Raw genomic sequence first — 18,682 nt, forward strand, 5'->3', positions numbered from 1 at the left:
AGACCCAAGCCTCACACACACACACACATACACACACACACACACACACACATCAGGTACTCAGCCTGTGCCCTCAAGCCTCTGCACTAACCCTGAGCCTCGCACACACGCACACACACACACACAGATGCATCCACGTGACCCTCACTCATACACACACACACAGAGGCACATCCATGTTAATTTTAGTGCCAGAATACTGTGCCTACAGGAGAGGCGGCCCCTTAAAACCTCCTTGATATGATCTCACTTGTAAACAAAGTTTTCACCCAAAGTGTCTTGTAATATTTTTAATAGACTTGATCAGGCTGCTGCCGGGTCTGTGGTGGACTCCTCCCAGACACTGCTGACAGCACGCTGGCAGTGCTTTAAGGCACGTGATCATGATGAGCGTCACACAGCTTGACAGGGTTACATTCACAAAACCAGCATTCACAATTTTCACCACTCATAATGTAAAATACATCCCCATTCCAGTTTCAATGAAATTCCTCCATTAAATCTCTTTAACAATAGAAATCAATAGTTCATTGAGCACTGCACTAAAATTATTTTCAAGAAAATGTAGAAGTGAGAGAATGACTCCTAAATTTGTGTACTTTATATCACAAAGTCGGCCAAAGTTCAGTATTAAATAAATAAGAATCTTCCTAATAAAAAATTTTACAAGTTTTCCTAAGGAAATACATTCATAAGACTTTGTTTACATTCTGTTTTACAATGACAAGAACAGCTCAGATTCTCATTTATGAGATGTGTCCACAGTACTGCGGCTTATAACGCTGTGTCACAGACCAAACAGTCTCTCTAGCTGGACGTCTCGCTGGAACCTCGGACATTGCTCAGCCTGTGCAGGTTGACAACAGGCAGTGCCTGCTGCCCGTGGCACAGCTGGCCCAGGGGAGGTCGGTCACACAGAAGTTTAGTTAGTCTACAGTGTCACGTGGGTGTCTCAGCCTCTGGCCCTGCAGTGAGGAATCAGATCTGGGTCCGGTGGTCCAGGAGAGTTGTTAAGGCAGCTGGAGATGCTGAATGGCTGGGCTATGGCACCTGGACCAGCCCGCCTGCTCCGGACGAACCACCCCTGCAGGAGTGGATGGAGAATGTGCCTTCCGCCAGGCCTATGGGACAGACGATGGCTGGCTCTTACGCTCAGAGTGGGTCAAAGTGGCTGTGAATGTGAGAACAAGCATTGCAAACCACGTCACTCCTGTCCTGGTGACAGCTGAGCGAGCAACTTGGGTGGTGAGCAGACCTGTGCATCAGCCTACGGACCATCTCTGGGTGACATGGACCACAGCCACCCTCCCTGCTGCTCCCCGTTTCCCTCAACGGCACAGTGTAGACTTTCTACCAGGGCCACTGGGGCCCTGTGAATTGCCATGGCCGGCGGGGCGGGGGGGGGGGGGGGGGGGGGGGCTGCAAGGACGTGCAGAAGATGTGGTCACAGCACAGCGGACAATTCCCTGAGCAGGGCTGAGCTGCTTCACAGAAGCTTCCGGGAGCCCCTGACCCTCTGCTCCTTGACTGCCTCGCAAACCCTCCTGAGGAGCGGGTGAGGACTGAGGGCTCTGTCCAAGGCCACGTCCCTGAGCCCCTGAGGGTGGGGTGGGCGTGGGGGGGTCCAACCCCCCTCATCCCCTGTCTGTGTAGACCCCAGGTGAGCAGACCTGGGGTCTCCAAGGACCAGCTGTGACCCTAAAGAGGACTGCTTGCTGACAGATGCCCACTCGCCTGCTGGGACTGTATGGGCGTGCCCACTGGGTCACTGCAACCCCTAACCCAGCCCGGGCAATCATCCAGCATCAGGTGGGGCAACTCAGGCCACAGACCAGGAGCTTGGGGACGTTTGGGGCCTGGTGCACAGAGGCCCCCATTCTGAGCCTGGATCTGTGCAGGGTGAGCAAGCATCAGACTCTGGGAATCTCAACACAAAAAGGACGAGCAAACAAAAGATGCTTCTGCAGCCATGCCTACGGTCCCTAAGGTGACAGGTGGTTCAAAGACCTGGTGAGTGGTCACATCCCACCCTGGGGTCAGGGCTCCCCTGACCCTGGGGCTGACAGTCCAGGGGGCTTTGGGAGAGGCCAGCCTGGGTGGGTAACACGGTGGGCAAGTCTCATCTGGTTTGGGTCTGTTTCCCCAGCAGAGCCAATAAGAATGGACACAGACGGCAGGAACTGAAGCACAAACTGTCCCTGAGTCAGGGGTGACCATGGAAACGGCAATACACAAATCCCGGCTCAGCTCAAATCCAGGACAGGAGAATAGAGGGCCCGCAACGGAGCCTCCCAGACGATGGGGAAGGCTCACGCCCACTTCCCACCCACAGCGGCCTCTCCAAAGGAACCCCAGGGAATGCCTCGGCTCCCGTCTTGCTGCTCATTTGGTCCCGAAGAGTTCAGCTCCTAACGGGTCGGTGAGTGTCCAGAGTTACTCCAGGTCACCAGAAGATACCTTGGGAGTTTAGGCCACGACCCCAAGAAAATACGGCCATGCGAGCAGACCCCCGGATGGGCAGCTGTGGCGGGGGTGGAGACCATGCATGGGGCGGGCAGTGACGGTGGCTCGGCTGGGAGGGGCAGGTGGAGACCCCTAAGAGGCGAGGTCGTGAGGGTCGAGGTCATCCCCTGGGGCGAGGTAATGGGTGCAGATCCTAGGGTGATGGGGGCAGAGACCCCCGGGGGGCGCAACCGTGGCGGAGTGGAGCCCCCCGGGGGCGCGGCCGTGGTGGAGTGGAGTCCCCCGGGAGGCGCGGCCGTGATGGGGGCAGAGACCCCTAGGGGCGCGGCCGTGGGGGAGTGGAAGCCCTCGTGAGGCGCGGCCGAGGCGGAGTGGAGCCCCCCTGGGGCGACGTCCAGCCTGCAGACCTCGGGGGGGGGGGGGGGGCGGCAGTCACAGAGGCGTCTCCTCCTGCTCCAGAGCGTGGGGCGGCGCGTGGCACGACGGCGGCAGCGACGCCAGCTTGAGCAGCGCGGGGCGGCGGCGCGCGCGAGGCCGCTGGAACGAGCGCCGGCTGTGTACGCGGCGCGCCGCCGCCGACCGCGCGTGCGCGCCCAGCAGCCCGCGGCGCTCCGGCCCCGCCCCCTGCGCGGGCCCCGCCGCGGGATCGGGCTCGAGCGGTGCCGCGGGCCCGGGGCTTCGCGGGGTGGGAGGGGCCTGAGCGGGGCTGGGCGGGGCAGGGTTGGGCGGGGCCGGGCTCGGGGCGCGCGCGCGCGGGGGCTTCTCGACAGCGGGCGGGGACGAGCGTCCGGTCAGCGGAGCGTCGGAGCCGGTGTCACCTGCGGGAGGAGCCGGCGTGAGCGCGGGGTGGCGCGGTGCCCTCCGCCTAGGCAGGAAGCCGGGGTCACGTCCCAGGCCCAAGTCCGGTGCGAGGCCCGGAGGCGAAGCCGCGGGAAGAAGACGGGCGCCAGCTCTTGCGGTCTCGCGGGCGCCTGCCTGAGGCAGTGAGCCGGGCCTCGGGGACCCCTCCCTGCCCCGCCCGCTGCACTGCCCTCCGAGTGAGGGTGTCTGCCGAACCCGCTTCCTGCGGGCTCTCCGGGGCCGCGGGCCTTGAGGGAGAAAAGCTCGTGCCCTTCGGTGCCAAGGTCGCTGAGCCGGCGCTCTCCTAACCGACAGCCCGGAACAGGCGACCCTCATAACGGGACCCTCACACCTCACACCCTAACTCAGCGGGACCGTCACGCAGCGGGACCCTCACACCACACAGCAGGGACCCTCACTCAGCGGGACCCTCACACAGCGGGGACCCTCACATAGCTGGACCCTCACTCAGCGGGACCCTCACTCAGCCGGACCCTCACACAGCGGGACCCTCACACAGCGGGGAACCTCACACAGCAGGGACCCTCACACAGCTGGACCCTCCCACAGCGGGGACCCTCCCACAGCGGGGACCCTGACACCCTCACTCAGCGGGGCCCTCACACAGCGGGGACCCTCACATAGCTGGACCCTCACTCAGCGGGACCCTCACTCAGCGGGACCCTCACACAGCGGGACCCTCACACAGCGGGACCCTCACACAGCGGGGAACCTCACACAGCAGGGACCCTCACACAGCTGGACCCTCCCACAGCGGGGAACCTCACACAGCAGGGACCCTCACACAGCGGGGACCCTGACACCCTCACTCAGCGGGACCCTCACACAGCGGGGACCCTCACATAGCTGGACCCTCACACAGCGGGGAACCTCACACAGCAGGGACCCTCACACAGCTGGACCCTCCCACAGCGGGGACCCTGACACCCTCACTCAGCGGGGCCCTCACATAGCTGGACCCTCACTCAGTGGGACCCTCACACAGCTGGGACCCTGACACCCTCACTCAGCGGGACCCTCACTCAGCAGAACCCTCACACCCTCACTCAGCTGGACCCTCACTCAGCGGGGACCCTCTCACAGCGGGACCCTCATTCAGCGGGACCCTCACACAGTGGGGACCCTCACACCCTCACTCATCGGGGACCCTCACTCAGCAGAACCCTCACACCCTCACTCAGCGGAACCCTCACTCAGCAGAACCCTCACACCCTCACTCAGCTGGACCCTCACTCAGCGGGGACCCTCTCACAGCGGGACCCTCATTCAGCGGGACCCTCACACAGTGGGGACCCTCACACCCTCACTCATCGGGGACCCTCACTCAGCAGAACCCTCACACCCTCACTCAGCGGAACCCTCACTCAGCAGAACCCTCACACCCTCACTCAGCTGGACCCTCACTCAGCGGGGACCCTCTCACAGCGGGACCCTCATTCAGCGGGACCCTCACACAGTGGGGACCCTCACACCCTCACTCATCGGGGACCCTCACTCAGCAGAACCCTCACACCCTCACTCAGCGGAACCCTCACTCAGCAGAACCCTCACACCCTCACTCAGCTGGACCCTCACACAGCAGGGAACCTCACACAGCAGGGACCCTCACATAGCTGGACCCTCACTCAGCAGGACCCTCACACAGCTGGACCCTCCCACTCACTCAGTGGGGCCCTCACACAGCTGGACCCTCCCACTCACTCAGTGGGGACCCTCCCACAGAGGTGACCCTGACACCCTCACTCAGCGGGGCCCTCACACAGCGGGACCCTCATTCAGCGGACCCTCACACCCTCACTCAGCGGGGACCCTCACTCAGCGGGGACCCTCACTCAGCGGGGGCCCTCAGCGGGGACCCTCTCACAGCGGGACCCTCACACCCTCACACAGCGGGGACCCTCACTCAGCGGAACCCTCACACCCCCACTCAGTGGGACCCTCACTCAGCGGGACCCTCACACAGCGGGGACCCTCACACAGCGCAGACCCTCACACCCTCACTCAACGGGACCCGCCCCTCCCCCCGCTCGCGGGAGAAGCAGGAAGACAGATGCGCCTGAAGAAAGAAGCGCGGCTGGAAGAGAGGCTGAGGCTGGTGAGAGCAGAGTGAGGTGGAGGCGGCAGCTGAGAAAGAGAGCGACGCGCGGGGCTGAGGCGGCGCCGAGAAGAGCGGGGGACAGAGCGGGGGCCGGCGGGCCAGTTACATGTGTGTGGACTCGGGTGGGGCGGCATGCGGCTGCTCCTCGGGGCCGTCGGCCATCAGGAACGAGTCCACGGACTTGCCGCTGAGGCGGAAGGGCGCCAGGCGGTGGAAGTTGCCGGGGGAGTGGGGGATCTGCAGGCGGGCCCTCTGGGAGGGCACCACCGCCTCCCCGGGACACAGCCAGGGAGGCACCCCAGAGAGGATGCCGGGGCTCTCCTCCGGGGAAAACGCGGGGTTGTCAATTCCTAGGAGAGAGGGCGGCGGTCGTCAGCTTCCCTCGCTCACCGGAAGGGCAGAGAGGGAGGCAGCGGCCCTGGGTCAGACAGCAGCTTGTCCTCGGCCACACGGAAGGTCACCTGGAAGGTCTCGGGCCTCTGGGGTTCCGGCCCTGCGCCGGCTCTCGCTCGCCTCTCTCAGAGCGGAAGCCTCCGCCTGTGCCCGAACTTGCGCAGCCGCGTGAACCGCGCTCCACTGCCTGGGCCTCCCGCCAGGGATCACCTGTGGATAGTGGAGGGCCGTCCCCCTCACCTGAGGGGGAGTCTGTCGCTGTGTCCTGCGCGATGTTTGCCAGGAACTCGATCCCCCCACTCATCTCAGCATCATAGTTGGGGGCTTCCTCAGTGTCTGAGAGTTCCAAATCTGGTGACAGGGAAGGGACAGTGTAAGGGGACAGGCTGGAGGCGCAGATGACCTCATCTGAGCCCTTGACCAACTGTCCCGGACCGCTCACGGTGGTGTCCTCATGTCTGCCGCCCCTACTTAGCAGCCTCTAGGCAGCTCAGTAGACCGTGGTGCCCACCTGGCCACACCAGCATGGGGTTGGGCAGAGAGGACCACACTCTGTCTTCTCGAGGAGGGGCCCGGGGCGGGGAGGGGGGGCGGGCCACAGAGGAAGGGGTTGGGAAGCCCAGGTCGCAGCCCTGCCCCTAGAGTGGCTGCAGCCTGTGAGGAGGGCCCTGGTGCTGAGGGGGCGGGTTTCCTGGAAGGACAGTCGTTTGCACCCGGCTGCCCTCAGGCACCCCTCAGCTCCTGCTGACCAACGTCCAGCCATGGCCCAGCCTACCTTTCTCCTTGATGGTGAAGTCCTGCAGGGAGCTCACCATCGGCAGTTTCCCATTGGGAATGCTGCTGTTTCTCTGAGGAGCAGAAGGAAACCGCTCACAGCTCTGGGTCCCGCCTGATCCGCCTGTCAACCCCAGGGAGGCCTCTGCCCTGTGGCCGGGGTGCCCCCTCGGTGAGGCCCGCCCGAGTGTGCCCTCTCACCCGCTTCTGGGCGCGCTCCCTCTTGAGCAGCTTAGCGGCCTTCTTGTGGGGGTTGATCCCCAGCTTGGCCGACTTGAAGGACTCCAGGCGCTTCCGCATGGTCCTGTGGAAGATCTCGGTGTCCTGCTTCTCGTCCTCATCCGCGGTCAGCCCGTGCCGGCTGTAGAGATGTTTGTACTGTGGGGGTTGACGGGGGGTGGGCGGGGTGGTTAGGATTAGCTGGTCGTGTCCGCAGGGCCTGGGCTGCCCCCGGATGCGGGCCTGAACCCCCACCCTCCCAGGAGCAACCTGCACTAAGTAGGGATGTGCTTTGCCCTGGGGCAGGATGGATGGGGTGCCAGCTCTGGCAAGGGTGCACCCACCTCCTGCCGGGGCTTGTACAGGTACTGCTGCAGCGTGTGGTGGGTGATCATGTCCTCTGCATCCCGGATGCTCTGCCGCCGCTGCTCCAGGGACTGCATGTCCAGGCGCACGGCGCTAACGTTCTCCCTCCTGCAGGGGCCTCGGTGAGCAAGTGGGCATGACCACCTGCCCTCCCACCTGCACCCCTGGGGCCTGGGGTCGTCCCGGTAAGACCTTCTCCGCCTCATGTTTAAGACTGACCCCACAGTGCGCCTGCCCTTCCAAATCCCCAGCAGTGATGCCCAGAACCGCCCTGCACTGGCAGGGCAGAGGCTGGAGGCCTGGAATCGGGGACCAGCGCCCCTGTCTCTGGTGGTGGGGGAGGGCGCGCTCCTTAAGCGGGCTGCTGGACCCTGGCTCACTGCCTCACTCCAGCCAGCCGACCGACACGACAGGTGATAGACGCCATCAGCTCTGGCCCTGTTTCCCATTTGGGCAGCCCCAAGAGGCCCACTGGCCATGCCTGTGGCAGGCCACAGGGAGCCTGGGGAGAGCTTGGCCCACAGCCCTGGGGACCTACAGGAGGTAGGAGACGGAGGCCTCCACAGTGGAGGGACGTGGGGTGCTGAAGTCCACGTTGACCATGTTGTCCGTGCTGGGGGAACGGATGAAGGCCAGGGACCCACGGCGCTCTCCCTGCGGGAGGAGGTGGCCTTGTCAGTCAATGGCCTGGCCCCAGGGAGCCCTGCCCCGGGGTGCTGTGCACTGACCCCGAGGCACCTGGGAGAGCCAAGACCCCAGAAACCACGGTGGAGACCCCGCTGGAGCTGGGAGGCTCACAGCGGCTTGTGCAAAGGACCTGGTGCCTCGGGAACCATGGGGAATCCCCACGGGATGGAGAAAGAGGCCCCGTCCCCACGGGGGCTCCAAACCAGCTGCGCTAGTTTTCCCCAGAAGAGAAACCCCAGCCTGCAGAGTCAGACGAAAACCAGGCAGAGCAGAGTCCACAGGCATGGAGGTCACACTGCCGAGTGAGGTGCCCTAGAGCAGCTGGCCCTCTGGGGAGAGGTTGGAGCTGGGAAGGGCAGCCGGGTGGGGGCCAACCTGCTATGGCAGAGCTGGTGCTGTGGGCGTTGCTCACAGGCACAACCGCAGTGCAGAGGAGCCCACAGGCCTGTGTCATAGGCACCACGGTGGCAGGCAGCGAGGGGAAGGGAGGCTGGTGCCCTGCTGAGAGCCTGTCACCAGTGGGGACTGGGGCCATAGAGGGTCCCCAGGAGAGGATGCAGCCAGCAGGGGTCACCACCCACCTTCCCAGCCCCAGGGAGGCAGCGAGGCCTCAAAGGCTCGCGATCAGAGGGGCCGGGATTCCTGCTCTGAACTTCCTCAGCTGGTCGGAGGTGCAGAAGACAGGCCTTCCGCCCATGGCCTTGCCCTGGCTGGAGCCTGGAGCTTGTGTTCACTGGGGTCTGTGACCTCAGACCCAGCACCGCAGAGCTGGAGCTGTGGTGAACCCCACTTTCAGGGTGCCTGAGGGCCCGTGAGCTCAGGTGAACCGCGGCTGAGGCAGCGAGAACGAGTGTCGCGCAACAGCTGCCCCTACCCCAGCCCGAGCCTCAGTGTGCAGGCCCAGCACTGTCCACACGCGTGTCTGTCTCGCCTCTTGCCCCCCTCTCCTCACACTCCTACAAAAGAGCAGACAAGACGGCTAGTACCTCAGCTACGTAGCTGATGGCATCCTTCAAGTTGAGCTCGTGGAAAACGTTCAGAATCCGGTCTCGAGACTTCTGAGCCGACCTTCTCATGAGGATTTTGCTGAGGAATTTCCTATCAAAATTGGACCACCTGCGAGGACGGGTGGGTCAAACCAATAGTGGTCGGCACTTGGCGGGGTCTGGGTGAAGCCCCGGGATGGAACCCTGGGAACATCCAGACTTGCGATGGACACAGCATGTAGCCACTGGACGGGACACTCAGTTTCCATTTACTGTGACAGCCACACAGGCAAGCTTTGAAGTGAAAGAGATGACCCTCCATGTGCCGCTGAACGCCGCCTCACAGCCCTGTGGCCGCTCTACCTTCCTGTCCGAGGGCAGAGTCATGGTGCGTGCGTGAAAGTGGGCTTAACCTTCTCCTGTAATGCGGTCATGCAGATTTCCTCTAACTGCATAACCCTCTAGGAAGATGGGGGGAGAAGGGGGATTCCAGGAGGAGGAGGGTATTTAAAGGGGGGAAGGGGGTCCCAGGGGGAGAAGTAGGAGGATTCTAGGAGAAGGGGCTTAAGGGGCTTCAGGGGCAGGAAGGCGGAAGGGGGGTCCCAGGAGGAGAAGCAGAAGTATTCTAGGAGAAGGGGCTTGGGGGGCCTCCAGGGGCAGGAGGGGAGAAGCAGGGACTTGAACAAGGTGGTCAGTGGCTCTGGGTCCTCCGAGGGCAGTATTCTGAGGTCACTGGGGCTCAGTGGGGAAGGGTCATGGTGATGCCAGAGATTCACTCTATAGCTTGTGGGTCCTACAGTCGCTGGTTAAAGAAGAAGGGGACTAACAACTGAAATGAACGTGCCTCTGAATTTTCCTGTTTCAGTTTGTCAGGGGCCACTGCAGCCACTCACTTATCTCTCAGATAATTGTGTCCAATTTGCCCTGATATGTCCTCGATGGCCGAGAGGATGTGGTCGAAAGCCTTTGGGAGGAGAGGCAAGTGGGTCAGCCTCACCTGGACGGCCCCTTCCTCCTCCTCCCTCCTCCCTTGGCCCTTCCCCCTACCCGGCCGTGCAGCTTCTCGTTGAGCTTGGGGTCTCGCTGTTCACTTCTCTTCACCTTCAGCCACTGCACCAGGGGCTTGATGGTCAGGCCCTGGAAGATAGGCACCCTGACCCTGAGGCTGGGCCAGGCCTCACCCCAGACCCACACCCCACTGTGGCCCACTGATCCTGAGCCCACCTACCCCCATGGGGCAGAAGGGGCCACCCCTTGGCCAGGACCCAGGTCATGTGTGCCCACCTCCCGGCAGAGGAGGCCCTGCCACCTGCAGGTCAGTGGACACCCTTGGACACCCCCGGCCAGCTCCTTGGCGTGTCCAAGAGCCAGGCAAGGCAGGGCCCTTCCCTCCTGGCCAATGAAACGTTAACTGGGGCTTTGTTAACCAGCAACAGCCAAGGAAGGAGGTTTCTAGGCCAAATCGTGCAGCACCCCTTGTGGGGCCACATGAAAACCTACTAAACTGCACCTAGTTACTAAAATTATCAACCCAGTTAGGCCTGGCGCCTGGGAGGGTGAGGCCCCTCCACCACCTGTACCTGGAAGATAACGGTGAAGAAGATGACGATGATGGTGGTGCTGACAAACAGGTTCTTCTCCTTGACCTTGTTCTCGTCCAGGAGGACCACCAGGGCGTAAGCCACAGCTCCTCGGAGGCCACCGTAGGACATGACCACCTGGTCTATGATCTCCAGCTGCACCATCCGGTACCGATTCAGAATCCAGGTCTGCAGGATGACCCCTGTGGGGTGCAGCGTGCCCTCAGCAGCTGGGGGGAGATGCGGCCCCTCTGTCCCTGCCAGCACCCCTTGCAACTGCAGTGGGGGAGGAGTCACACTGGGAAACTGCCTCCTCCCACGAGCGAGCAAGCGAGCTAGAGAGCGGACCAGGAGGCACCACTGTAGCCCCGCCCACAGGTCCCTCGTCCTCTTTGGAGCTCCCTGGGCCCCTGCCTGCCTCTGCACCCCCAAGCTGTGCTCCAGCAGCTCTGGAAATTCCAAAGTCTCAGTGTGACCACACATGTGACTGCCCAGCAGCTCCAGGACAAGATGCGACCCGACCGCAGGGCCTCTGTTTCCCTGAGCCCTCAGTCCAGTGACTACAGGCAGAGCAGGTGGGGATCACCCAACTGCCTTCTCCCCTCCCCAGCCCTGGGTCAGCACTGCACACCAGGGACCAGGGACCAGGGCTAGGTGGGGCCCCAGGGGCTCCTGCCTCTCACGTGCCATGGTGACTGATGGTGTCCCCAAGTGACCACATCCAAAGTAAGTCAGTGGGAAGCCACATGGGTTCCCCTGGCTTCTGGAACCTTCCACATGTACCTCAAGGTCGTCTTATTTCAGTAATGAGGCTATAAGGCTGTGAGAAGGCCTGTCCCTTCACTGAGGGTGACCAATGTCCTGGCCAGCCTTAGGTTCCCCAAGGTCTCTTGAACCTGTCATTCACTGTGCTATAGGGCTGGTGGCCAGGGGCCAATGTGTGTCCCTGGTTCTTCAGACTCCCTGCGATCAATCCCTGCTGTTGGCTGACTATGTCCCCTCACCCCTCTGTCATCCTCCACCATCCCCTCAGCCCTCCTCATCCACATCACTCTCCATCATCCCCTCATCCCCATCATCCTCCATTGTCCTCATCCCCCCTCATCTCCATCACCCCCCATCCCCATCATCCTCTATCTTCCCCTCATCCCCGTCATCCCCCATCGTCCCTACTGCCCTCTCATCCCCCTCATCCCCATCATCCCCACTACCTCTATCATCCTCTGTTGTCCTCTCATTCCCCTTTATCCCCATCATCCCCACCACCCCATCATCCTCCATCATCCCCTCATTCCCTCTCATCCCCTCATCCCCCATAGTCCCCACCACCCCATCACCCTCCATCCTCCCCTTGTTCCCCCTCATCCCCCCTCATCCTCCTCATCCTCATCATCCCCATCACTCTCCATCCTCCCCCTTATCCCCCCTCATCCCCCTCATCCCCATCATCCTCCATCGTCCCCTCATCCCCCTCATCCCCTCATCCCCATCCCCCTCATCATCCCCACCACCCCCGTCATCCTCCATTGTCCCCTCATCTGCCCGTCATCCTCATCATCCCCCCGTCATTCCACATTGTCCTTGTGTCACCCCCCATGCTCCCCACACCCTCACCTATGGCCCTGTACACGGAGATGAAGAGCAGTGTCAGGAGCACGAAGGCTGTGTTCCACTTCCAGATGAGAGGGTCCACAGCCGAGATGCCCAGGAACATGAAAATGATGGTCTCGGCCCCGCTGGCCAGCATCTTCATGGTGTAGCGCACTGTGGTGGCTGACTGTTCTGAGATGTTGGCCTTTACGTACTTCTGGCAGCAGATGCCACAGAAGGTGATGCTGGCACACAGGACAGCCCACCATGAGGGCTCATGCCAGGGCTCAGCTCCCACCAGACCCCGTGGGGCTCAAGCCTGTCTCCTGGAAGGCAGCACCTCGGAGCCCCTGCATCCTGGGCAAGCATCCCCCGCTGCTCATCAGCACTCTGTGTGAGCACAGGGCTCCTTTTGGGCGCTTGGTGCCCTGGGCTGGCTACCCTGACACTGTCTGTGGGCTTCTGGGGGCCTGGGTCCCACACTGGAGGAGAGGGGGCTGCCTTGGTTTCTGGCCACACACTGAGGGGGCAGCTCTGAGGGTCAGAGCCCTGGGAAGGGCTGCCTGGGGACAGAGCAGGCGCTGCAGCCCCTGGGCAGCTCTGTGAGACACCAACTCCTTAATTAAAAAACTAAATACATCAAATTCTTCTCCCCCATAGCGAGTTCCCGTCCCGCCCAAACTGCCAGGCCTCCCCTGGGCGGGTCCGCCAGGCGCGCGGGGGCTGGTGAGTGAGCCACCAGCGATGGGGGACTCACGCCAGGATGGCCGACAGGGACAGCATCTCGGACGTGAGGTAGGACAGGTAGGAGAGGACAAACACAAAGCCGGGCTCGATGATGCGCACGCGCTTGGTGAAGCGTGTCACCAGGGAGAGCAGGAAGGCAAACACGATACCCACCAGCGTGCCCCCCAGGCTCACCACGAAGAAGGACACTGCAAGGACAAGGAGCACCACTGGCCTCTGAGCGGCCCTCTGGCCGCGGCGTGGGCGAGCTGGCCTGGCTGACCGTTCCCCATTGAGGTCCCGGGTGACCCCAGAGGCACCAGCAGCTCGGCAAACAAGAGGCTGATTCTCTAGGCGGACAGAGGCTCTGGCCTCCACAGGGAGGGGCGAGCCTGCGCCGAGAGGCCCAGCTGCCCCGCCGCGGGGGCAGCGCTGAGACCAGCAGCATTGGTGGGGGGTTGACAGCAAGGACCAGGCTCTGGGCTCCCAGGAGTGCTATCTGTCTGTAACTGTTCCTGCCCAGAGGGATGCCCAGGACCCCAGATACAGGATCCCCATCCTCCCGTAGGTCTGTGGGGGCAATGATCCTCGCCGCCCAGGGTGGCTGGGGCCTGGAAAACCACATTAGTGGGACCTGCCAGGGAGGGAGGGGGCCTGTCACCAAGATTTTGAAATGGAAGATGTTTCCCTGCACAGGCTATGGGTTCCAGCCTGGCACAGATGCTGCCCTGAGGGGTCCATGCTCCGGAGAAGACACTGGCCCTGGCTTCCCACTGGAACACGACCCGCCAGCCACACACCTATTCCTTTCACGCAGTCCACGCCGGTCACCTTGTCACCACCCAACGTCACAAAAGATTCAAACACATTGTACAGGACCTGCGGGGACAGAGACAGACAGGACATCGTCAGCCTGCGGTCAGCACTGACTCCTCCCCGTCTTGGGCACCAGGCCTGTTGAGACTTGAGTCTCGGGCCCCAGGCCTTGTGAGACTTGGGCCGAGTGAGGAGAACATGGCAGCAATCTGAAGGGAAAGTGAAAACCACCGGGGGAAACTCATCTAGGGCAGTAGTGTGGGGTCTGGGTGGAAGGACAGTCTGGGAGGAACAAGAACCCTCAGAGAAAACCTGGCCTTCCCGCCCGCGGTGAAGCAGGGTGGCCACAAAGCTGGCCTGCCGTAGTGATCCTTAGTTCATTTCCTAAGACACACCCAGAGTTTCATTTGCAGTCACTTTGCCATTATGTGGCCCCTGTCTGTGGGGAGGCACCCCTGGCATCTTTGCCTGTTGACATTTAAACCTCATCCTGCTATGACGTCGTGATAAATGCCTAACATCTCATCCGAGGCTGCGGGGCTGTGTGTGTGGGAGGTGCCTGCTGTGCTCTGAGCAAAGCTCCTGAAGGATGCGCTGGCTCCATGTCCAGGGGAGGGGCCTGGGGGTGACCCGGGCCGGGGGGCTGTGGGGCCCTTGGGAAGAAATGTTTCTGTGTCCCCAGGTCTGTGCTCTCCAGTGGGGAGAAGGCCCTCACGGGGCAGATCGCAAAGCTGTGTTTATGGAAGGAAACCTGGTGGTGTTGCTGCACGGAGACTGTGTGGGAGGGATGGGCGCAGCTGTGAAGGTCGGGGGAGCAGAGCACAGCGCCCTGCTTCTCCCGCTTCCTCCTTTGTAAGGAAGATGATCCTCACAGGAGCCAGGGAGGAGCTTCCTGGCTTGGGCAGAAGTTCACAGATTTACGGGACATGGAGGCTAAAGGGCTTTTAGAGCAAAGAGGAGACTGGATGTCCACTACGTCTGCGAACCTGCAGGGCTGAGGAGACCCCAGACGGGTGCTCAGACACACCACTGACCAGCCCTAGGGAGGCGACGACTCCGTGCTGCCCCCGGGACTGCAATTCCCCAGAGCCCATGGCTGGCATGGGGAGGATGGCCTCTGATATCCGGACAGGCCGCCCTTCTCTCCGGGCTACCCAGAGCCGACGTGGACCCCCAGCCCTCAGGCCACGGGCACACTGGGCCTGGCTGAGCTCTCCTCCTCGGTCCCCCACGACACCGTGATCACCCACAACTCCACGGTCAAGGGCGGGGACCCAGCCTGCATCCGAAGCTGGGATGCCAGCAGTGAGGGAGCAGGACTGGGAGGTGCCTCCTGCCGGGCACTCACCACGGTGACGGCGTCATTGAGGAGGGACTCCCCGAAGACGATGATGAACAGCACCTCGTTGACGTGCACCTCCTCAAACACGGCCAGCACGGCCACTGGGTCCACGGCGGCAATCAGGCTGCCGAACAGGAGGAAGTCCAGTAGCCCGATGTTCAGGTCTCCTGGAAGACGAGTGGGCCATTGGGGGGAGCCCTCCTCCCCGGAGGGCCAATCCTCCCTGCACCGGCCCTGCCAGGAAGGTCCCAGGGACGGGACTGTGGACTTACGGCTGCCAGACTGTGTGTTCCAGGACCCTCCCCCACTGCGGCCTCGCCTACCCAAAGGGCCTCTTGGTGGCCCGGGGTTTCTGGGTGCTGGGCTGCTGTGCCCAGATTCCCCCAGGATGGCCGCTGCCTGGCCCACCTGTGGCCACCCAGGCTGACCCTTCCTTGGCAGTGTGCCCCAGCCTTGGGGCAGACCTCAGAGCCTGGAGCTGGGCCGACGGTCAGCAGAGACCGTCCCTGTCTGCCGGCTGCAGGGCCGGGCTCCAGGTATCCCCTGGGCACTGCCCTGCTCCATGACCTTGGCTGACACCCAGCCGTGACCACTCCATCCCAAGGATGGAGCACAGGCCTCAGACGGCTGTGGCCCCTCAGGGAGCCAAACCCCAGAATGTTCCCTTGGGCCTGGGGGCAGAAGTGGCCTTAGACTGTCCCACCCACCTGAGGGCACCGCTGGGAATGGCACTCTAACGTCACCTGCCTGGCCCCTGCGGCCCACACGTTGGGGAGAACTGGCCGGGTGTGTTTGGCGCCACACTAGCCTTGGGGGGCTTCCAGGGCTGGGCTTGAGGTTGGTGCTGAATGGCTGTGGGGACTTGAGGACGCCCACACTGCCCAGGGGTGAGGAGAAAGTCCTAGGTGACTCCTGCAGATGGGGTGCCTTAGCCCTGTTTCTCAATGTGTCTTTGACACTGTGATTTCAAGGGAGGTCGTGAGCCCCACTGCGGGGGTTGGGTGTGCGTGCTCTTCTGTCAGAGGGCCTGCCCCTCGTCTGGTTCAGCTGATGGAAGTGTTTGAGGCCGAAGCTGAGCCGAGATTGCTGCCCAGGGAGGTGGAAGCACCCCCACCTCCCTCGTCACCCCCAACACCGGGAGCTCAGCCCGCGGAGCCCAGAGGCACATGGGAACCAGGCTGAGCTCAGGGCCGTGCCATCCGGCACGTATGTGCGGCCTTGGTGAGCAGGGCCCCACCTGCTCGTTTCCCGGGTGGATAATGACCGACTCCCAGGTGGGTGGGGAGCACCTCAGAGGTACGCCAGGGCTGAGGTTAGTAACCAACTGGCAGGAAACACGGGCAGGGGGAAGAGCCGCAGACACAGATCCCATGTGATGGAGGAGAGGCTGGCCCGCCTTCTCCCGCCGGATTGAGTAGAAACGACACCCAACCTTCGACATGGGGGCAGGTTTACCTGGGCTCCACGGGCGTGGGGCTCAGGTGTCGCCTTCTGCCAGAGGCTGCCTCCTCCTTCCCTGGGATCTGAGGCTGGACCCGACCTCCCTGCCAAGGGGGAGGGACGGCAGCTGGCTCGTTCCCACCGCCCCACCCACCAGCCAACCTGGTCGGACCAGACTTCATTCCCAAGCAGGACACATGTCTTGGCCTGAGGACGGGCGTGGACTGGCTGTTGATGAATTAAAACCCAGGAGGGTTAAGTGGCCACTGGTGACATCTCTGGATGACCCCCACACTCACTCTCCTTTTAGGTCTGTGTTCTTTGTCTTGTGCTTTCTTAGACGCAGCTGCTGGGAGCCTGCCCCGAGGACCCCTGGGACCCTCCAGGAGCCCCCCACCCCCCGGGGGTGGCAGTGCCCACTCACCCATCAGGCCACTGAGGAAGACGCCATAGAGCGACAGCCCAGTGGTGGCCGCATTCCACACAGTGCCGATGACCGCATACAGCAGGATGGTGCCCAGGTTGCCAAAGAAGAGCCGGTTGGGCATGAAGTAGCCGGCGTCCAGCACAATGGGCGGCAGCAGGTAGAAGAAGAACACCGTGGGCGTGAGGGAGAAGGAGGCGATGTGGTCGGCCGCCAGGACGATGCCGCCCAGCACCAGGCCCAGCACGATGAGCAGGGCACTCTCAGGGACCACACTGGTAACCTTGTGGGACAGGTGGAAGCCTGTGGGGGGAGTGGAAGTCAGGGGGCCAGCCTGGCTCCATGGAGAGGACCTGAGCTCAGGAAACAAGGCCCCCCACCCAGGGCTGTGGCCACCTCCCTCCTGCCCCTACTTGTGTGGCTGGGAGGCCCTGCCAGCCCACCCGGCCCTGGGACACCCTCCTCAGAGGTCTCCCTGCCTCCTGCTCAGAAAACGGCCCCCTTCCGCAGGGAGTCCCATGCCAGAGTCAGGCTGGAGGGGCTGCATGACTGCTTTGACAGAGGCCAGGTGAGCAGAGCGCAGGCTCCCATGCCCCAGGCCCCACAAACCCCCTCTGACCTCACCGCCGTGCTGTATCTGGTGCCCTGGACCCCCACCCTGCCTGAAGCCCTGCTGTGTCTTCACGGGAGCGCCCCCATGCAGGACATGCCCCCCTGCCCCCCAGGAAGACAGCCTACAAGACAGTGCCTGGCCAGGCACTCCAGGGCGCCCCAGCCGCAGTCACCCCCACCACCACAGTCACGTGCTTGGGGACAGCAGGACCCCAAAGGTCCCCCCACCAACAGTCAGGCCCCTCGGTCCCCTCGCCCGTCAGCCCTGCCAGGACCTCAAGGGAGGTCACACGACTGGGGCCACTTCTCCTTTGTTTTATTTTAAGACTCCAACGAAAATGTGGCAAGAATCCTATGTTAAGTCTGATTTCAAAATAGTTGGAATATTGACAGAAGAGATGGGTGTTTGAGATAGTTCTCTTTTTCACTTATGTTCAGATCATAAACTCCTTCAAAATTCGACTTTAATTGAAAAAAGAAGGGAAAACCACTAGACCATTCAGGTATGACCTAAATCAAATCCCTTACGATTATACAGTGGAAGTGAGAAATAGATTCAGGAAATTGGATCCGATAGAGTGCCTGAAGAACTATGGACGGAGGTTTGTAACATTATACAGGAGACAGTGATCAAAACCATCCCCAAGAAAAAGAAATGCAAAAAGGCAAAATGGTTACCTGAGGAGGCCTTGCAAATATCTCAGAAAAGAAGAGAAGTGAAAGGCAAGGAGAAAAGGAAAGATACACCCATCTGAACACAGAGTTCCAAACAATAGCAAGGAGAGATAAGAAAGCCTTACTCAGTGATCAATGCAAACAAATAGAGGAAAACAATAGAATGCGACAGACTAGAGATCTCTTCAAGAAAATCAGAGATACCATGGGAACATTTCATGCAAAGATGGGCACAATAAAGGATAGAAATGGTATGGACCTAACAGAAGCAGAAGATATTGAGAAGAGGTGGCAAGAATACACGGAAGAACTGTACAAAAAATATCTTAATGACCTAGATAACCACAATGGTGTGAGCACTCACCTAGAGCCAGATATCCTGGAATGTGAAGTCAAGTGGCCATCACTGTAAACAAAGCTAGTGAAGGTGATGAATTCCAGCTGAGCTATTTCAAATCCTAAGAGATGATGCTATGAAAGTGCTGTACTCAATATGCCAGCAAATTTGGAAAATTCAGCAGTGGCCACAGCACTGGAAAAGGTCAGTTTTCATTCCAGTCCCAAAGAAAGACAATGCCAAAGACTGTTCCAACTACCACACAATTGCACTCATTTCACACGCTAGCAAAG

The 18,682-nt window shown here is 61.5% G+C and overlaps 1 protein-coding gene across 3 annotated transcripts in view; it reads right to left on the reverse strand.

The window, feature by feature from the left end:
• Positions 1 to 281: 281 nt before the first annotated feature.
• SLC9A3 (solute carrier family 9 member A3) overlaps positions 282 to 18,682 on the reverse strand; it is a 39,607-nt gene continuing 21,206 nt past the window's right edge. Inside the window, exons 2-17 of one of the 3 annotated variants that reach the window (XM_065905486.1) lie at positions 16,766 to 17,068; positions 14,908 to 15,068; positions 13,544 to 13,622; positions 12,775 to 12,952; positions 12,042 to 12,262; positions 10,428 to 10,630; positions 9,895 to 9,984; positions 9,741 to 9,811; positions 8,848 to 8,977; positions 7,713 to 7,828; positions 7,153 to 7,282; positions 6,791 to 6,967; positions 6,591 to 6,663; positions 6,056 to 6,166; positions 5,529 to 5,772; positions 282 to 3,281 (exon numbers count right to left, since the gene is read on the reverse strand). In XM_065905486.1, the coding sequence (XP_065761558.1) occupies positions 3,278 to 3,281; positions 5,529 to 5,772; positions 6,056 to 6,166; positions 6,591 to 6,663; positions 6,791 to 6,967; positions 7,153 to 7,282; positions 7,713 to 7,828; positions 8,848 to 8,977; positions 9,741 to 9,811; positions 9,895 to 9,984; positions 10,428 to 10,630; positions 12,042 to 12,262; positions 12,775 to 12,952; positions 13,544 to 13,622; positions 14,908 to 15,068; positions 16,766 to 17,068 (2,291 nt within the window). In that variant the 3' untranslated portion in view covers positions 282 to 3,277. Of the gene's footprint in view, positions 3,282 to 4,897; positions 5,773 to 6,055; positions 6,167 to 6,590; positions 6,664 to 6,790; positions 6,968 to 7,152; positions 7,283 to 7,712; positions 7,829 to 8,847; positions 8,978 to 9,740; positions 9,812 to 9,894; positions 9,985 to 10,427; positions 10,631 to 12,041; positions 12,263 to 12,774; positions 12,953 to 13,543; positions 13,623 to 14,907; positions 15,069 to 16,765; positions 17,069 to 18,682 lie in introns of those variants that run through there. The other 2 variants (XR_010659005.1, XM_065905485.1) reach the window with 2 other exon arrangements.

The sequence above is a fragment of the Muntiacus reevesi genome, chromosome 14 (assembly GCF_963930625.1).
Source record: "Muntiacus reevesi chromosome 14, mMunRee1.1, whole genome shotgun sequence".
Taxonomy (NCBI): domain Eukaryota; kingdom Metazoa; phylum Chordata; class Mammalia; order Artiodactyla; family Cervidae; genus Muntiacus; species Muntiacus reevesi.